Source organism: Anopheles coustani, chromosome 3 (assembly GCF_943734705.1).
Source record: "Anopheles coustani chromosome 3, idAnoCousDA_361_x.2, whole genome shotgun sequence".
Lineage (NCBI taxonomy): Eukaryota > Metazoa > Arthropoda > Insecta > Diptera > Culicidae > Anopheles > Anopheles coustani.
In genome coordinates, this window is record NC_071288.1 from 63834640 (window position 1) to 63839906 (window position 5267).

The 5267-nt window shown below is 36.8% G+C and overlaps 1 protein-coding gene across 1 annotated transcript; it reads right to left on the bottom strand.

Moving 5' to 3' along the window:
- Window positions 1–769: 769 nt before the first annotated feature.
- LOC131260344 (defensin-like) lies at window positions 770–1282 on the bottom strand. Its single transcript, XM_058262043.1, has 2 exons — window positions 1087–1282; window positions 770–995 (listed from the first exon to the last, which is right to left on the bottom strand). The coding sequence occupies exons 1-2, from the start codon at window positions 1214–1216 to the stop codon at window positions 814–816; spliced, it is 312 nt and encodes a 103-aa protein (XP_058118026.1). The 5' UTR covers window positions 1217–1282; the 3' UTR covers window positions 770–813.
- Between the last annotated feature and the right edge of the window lie 3985 nt (window positions 1283–5267).

The window sequence follows — 5267 nt, forward strand, 5'->3', positions numbered from 1 at the left end:
AACAGTAACGTACATAATTATGTTAATACAATATATATGTTGATGAAATAAAGTCTGCCCATCAGCACTAGGGGGATTTAATTGTCCGCGGGGTTTCAAATCTCAACCGAGAGAGGAAAAATATGTAGTAAACCCGTAATGGGCAGACATGACCAAAAACTGTTTTTATTCCAAAAAAAGATGAAGAAGAAGTTTGATGAGAAGAAGAAATAATGAAATATTTGAAAAGACCATATTGTACATCAGATATAAGCTTGATCGAAAATCATAAAATGATGTTTAATTGTTGGGAACGATTGTAAAAACTATTTACTTTTGCTAATGGTGTAATCCCATGAAGTGTTTCATATAGTTTCAAAAAATTAAGTGTTAATAGCAATATGTAAGTGAAATTTTTAAAGAAATTTGATATGTAGAATTTAAGCAATGGTTACAAAAATTCAACAAACAGATATCATTGCAATTTTATAAGCAATACGGCCAGGCCGTTCTTTCTGAAAAATAAATAAATATCATTGCAATTTAAAACATTGTTTAAAATTATTGCGCAATGTGCCCTCTTTTTCTCCTTTGGAGTATCGACCGGGTTCAGTAATGCCTTCCCTGTTGACATTAACTGCACTGTTGAATCTAATCAGCATAACTTAACGACATACTTAATAGATCTTCATTTTGTCACTTTGTATTTTTTATTTAATATTTTTTTAATTGTACCACTTAGCGGCTCATTTGTCGGTGGGATAGGTTCATATTAACTGGCACTTAGATTTACAGAAACCGCCTGTCAAGTTCGTAGATCGTTGTTGGGTCAATTCATCTCCGGCAGACACAAACTCGCTTCCGGTTGCAATATCCACCTCGGTAGCGTTTGGCAATGCAGTGCGCGGCACAGAGAGAGCTCCCAACTCCAAATCCACTGGCTAAATCACAAGTTGCCCGCTTCGCTCGATTGTGCTCTATCGCGGTATGGTGCGTCTCTCCTGGGAGCTCATCAACTAAACAAAAGTTCGGCAGACATATTGCAATTTAGTTATTGATGCTGTTGGCAAACATAATGGTACTGAGTCAGCTCAATGTGTCTCTTACAGAGTGTGTTGAGGGCTGCATTGGTTTCTAGAGGCTGTTGACGTTCTGTGGGAGCTTCGGCCGAGGCTTTGCTGTTCAGCGTCACCGCCAAAACGACGGCAACGGTAAAGACGATCGAGCTACACTTCATTATGGTTGATAGTTACTGAAGAAGATTACTAAAAAAAAAGAGGTATGATACACAAACACCTGATGTCAGCTCTCTCAAGTTGAACGACGATTGATTGGTTACTTTAGTGAATCTTTCGTCTTTTATACAAACTCTGGGGATGGTTCGATCCACGTTCGCTTCCCCGTTCAGAACAATTTTCCCGTAAATCCCCGCAATCGGGAAGCAACGCATCCCACGTCGGGTACGGGTTTTCCCGAACTGAAGGGGAAGTACCGCATACGATCGAAAGGAGGAACCGTGTTGGTAACGGGTGAAGTACCTTTTTGCTGGAACCCTTATTATAATTAGTATGCCAAAGTAGACTGTATCTAGTATACTTACCATGTGAATTAATTGGCTTTTGCCACCTAGAATCGATCGTACCGTTGCAAATTATCATAATTCAATGAGTAGAGATCAAGATCAAGATAAGTAGAGATTATGAGTAGATGCTCGATCTGGCCATCGTATACCTCCAAAATTGCCCAATGTGTTGCCAATTACATCAGTTGATATCGCCAAACACAGATTTGTGTCGAAAACGACGTATGAATCAGTCAATTCAACGGCATTTCAAACATCTGACATTCAATCCACCGTAAAGACCTAAAACAATCAGATTTATAACACCAAACTATTTGTTGTTGATTTGTTTATTTTGAATAGACTGCGATTGTTCCAATGTTGTAAAATCAATTGCTTTGATAGTAATGCGTGATAAGAGGGTTTATACTAAGATCATTTCAATATTTGTTAAATGCAGCCATTAATATTAAACATTGTTTTCATTTCGAATCTAATTTTATTGTGTTAGTAATAAGTAAGCAAACGAAAGAACACAACCAATTGTTTTAGGAAATTCTTACCAACCCGAAAAAGTGTGCCAACAAGGTTACAATTGCTGGATAATAATGCTGAACTCTCATTACGAGCAGCCTAAAAAATTGGAAGTCACCAACATACACATGTCTATACATTTGGATTCCTTTGGTTTTACGAAGGCTCGAACACTAGAAAACCTGCCCTTTAATCAAAACTGTAGTTATAAAGCATACATTCTTGTCCGAAAACTGGGTACACTATTACATATCTGTTTGTTTTTTGTTTTTCTTTTTATTTATGCGATAAGGATTTACATTCCAGCAATCTTAAACTGTAACTACGAATTAGTCAAACTTAGTACGAAAAAGCTTGACTATAAAATAAAATTTCATCTATGAATATCGTATGACTAAAATTCCTTGAAATGCAAAGCTTGGAATAAAAAATAAAAAATTAAATGCAATTTAAAGTATTCATTCGAGATTGTTTGTTTCAATTGGCCAATACAATCTTTTCGCTACAGTAGTGTTACATTTTAAGGAAAATTGACTCAACCAGTTGATTGTGCAGTAAACAAGAGTACGTTTTACAGTTTGCAAACATATTGATGAAAGTTGTTCAACATGAAGATAAAAAATGTTCACTATGCATTGACAAGTGACAATGTTTCTCATTCATGGACATATGTACGCTTTTCGTTATGTATTATGTTTATTAAGAAACTCGTACATCTGTTATTCAATATCGGTGGATTGGATTTTTATCTTTGTGTTGTAGTAACGGGCAGCAATCAGAAGGATTTATGTTTTCCGTGTATCACATACAAAAATAATGTAATGTTTGCTTTGCTCATCAATCACTATCACGGTCGTTTCATGGCATTAGGCAATTGTGAAGTCTCGTCTTTTATTTTTCATTGTCAACTGTCAGTGCCTCTAGAGTGCTCTCTTCAGTTGCTGTAAGTGCACTTGATGTAGTTTGTTTTATGTAATCAATACTGATGTTTACCATCCATTTTTCATATGACTTTCGAATTGCTTAGTAGAATGACATGAGCTTTATGAATATTTACCTGTTTGTTTTTTTTGCTATATATTAGAAAAAAAAACCTGCACTCTTCTACATCCCCCATTCCGCTAATAGTAGCTAAATAATTCCGTTCTCTTAAACCGCAAATAGACGAACCTTCTAAATCAATCCCACCGTTATGGTTCATCCATGTAAAATAATCATATTATTAATAGTTGCTAGCTATTGTAATGAATCATAAACGACGTTGGGGTAGGTTGGTAGTATTTTCTTTTCGCCGTCGGCCGCGGTTTGTGGTCACTGTGCTCTCATGGTGGTCAAGTATCGCGTGCTCCTCATACGTACGCATTTCCGTAGCCACATACCGTGCGCTATCGCAGCCAGTCCCTGTGCGACAATTATCCCATTTTACCACGGGCTGGCTAGGTAGGATGGGGCCTGGGCAGCAAGCACGCGTATCCTGACGTGGCGCAACACTGCTGGCGGTCGGGCTTATGCTGAGTCAACCTGCAGTGCAAAGCAAAGGGACACGTCGTCGGGCGTCGGTCCTTGATCAATACCGGGCGGCAATTGTGCTTGGAGTGCCCGAGCGGTACAATGTGAGTTTCGGATTCGATCAGGACGAAAGTCAAGTGCAGTTTCCGGTGTTATTGCGATTCAATTAGCGGTTCCGTTTTCAGTGACGATGATGAGTGATTGTTGTGATTGCGTCCACGGAAGTTTTACTAGTTCTTGAAGTGTAACTGCAAAACGTAGCTTACAAGAAGATTGAATGTACGAAAGTTGGCTCTCCGTCTTTTCTGTGAAAGTTAGTTGCATGTTGATTCATTAGATTCGCATGAATTTTAGTGTGTTAATTTTCGCTAGAGATAGAACGATAATGAATGATGATTTAAGCAATGTTTTAGCAAAGATGTTATGAATATTCTGCAATTTATTCTGGGAAGGCTGTAAGTGTATTTTAAGTGACGAAAAGTTAATATCTATTATTTGGCGTGAATTCATCATGCGAATGGATTCTTTTCATTTCTTTATTTTATTTTACTCTCATTTGAAAGTCTTTTTTGTGATGGGTAATCACGTGGATGATAAAACCTAGAACGTTTCTGTGGCAAAAGTAGAGTTTTTACTAATTTAGTGAGTCGATCGTCTAGCTGGATGTATTTCAATATTTGTTTGATAGTTATTGTTTTATCGATTCAAGAAAATATACAAAAACTTGCTTTACTTAATTGCCGAAATGTAAATTACTATCACTAGAAGGCAACGAAAATGTTTATGAGTCAACTGGATAAATGTTTAATGTGTGCATGTTTATGAATAAACTATGTGATTTGTGGTAGTAAACATAATCAGAAATGTTTATTTTCCATATTTGTTAATCTTCTATGCACAGATTGATTTATGTTTGTTTTTTTCTTATATGTATGACACATTTTTTCCGCATATTTTAATCGAGTTATGCTGTTTAATCGCCAATTAATTATTGTCCTTATCAAAACTGGATGCATATTCAAACATTGCTTTTTACTAAGCACAATGGGTCCTTTGTAGCAAGAAAATGTATGATTCCACTGGACTAACTTTATTCTTTTGTTTTTATCGTAGGCAGAATTTAAAAAAAAACCAACAGAAATTAGAAAAAATCGATTGAACATTATATTCAATACATTTTTATATTTATAGTAACCAAATTTTTAAGCAAAGGCTTGCTAGTTCGCATTTAATTTTCCCACAGGAGGATGTCGTTTGGGTTTGAAGGGAACACACTATAATCCGGCAAATACGCTAACAAAGTTTCATACGTTTCACAGCTAGCTTGAATTTACAGTACGGTACGTAGTATCAGTTTACGTCAAAAGAGCCACCCTGACTTAGTGAGGTTCCTCGAAGCGAGTACTTGTGGGAATATAAATAAGGTGCGTCTAATGCGTCACTGGATGTTAGTGATGACGCACTGGTAGCTCATCTGAGATGGAATAATGTTGACCACCATCCACCTTATAACCCGAGCTACAAAGTCGAGCTTTCATTATCGTCCATCTTGCTCAAAATTTTAATTTTAATTCTTAACGTGTTTGATTGTACTACTCCATTTTTTATGCGGCTCAGCATCCCTAGTCCTTGGCCTCTCTCTTGGAGCAAAATGTCTCTGTTTCTATCGGACGGCACACATCCC

What these genes read in the sequence shown, in the direction of transcription:
- LOC131260344 (XM_058262043.1), bottom strand. Translation starts at nt 1,216, where the DNA reads ATGAAGTGTAGCTCGATCGTCTTTACCGTTGCCGTCGTTTTGGCGGTG. An exon ending in TGCAGCCCTCAACACACTCT is followed by an intron (nt 996 to 1,086) that starts GTAAGAGACACA and finishes ACTTTTGTTTAG; the next exon opens with TTGATGAGCTCCCAGGAGAG.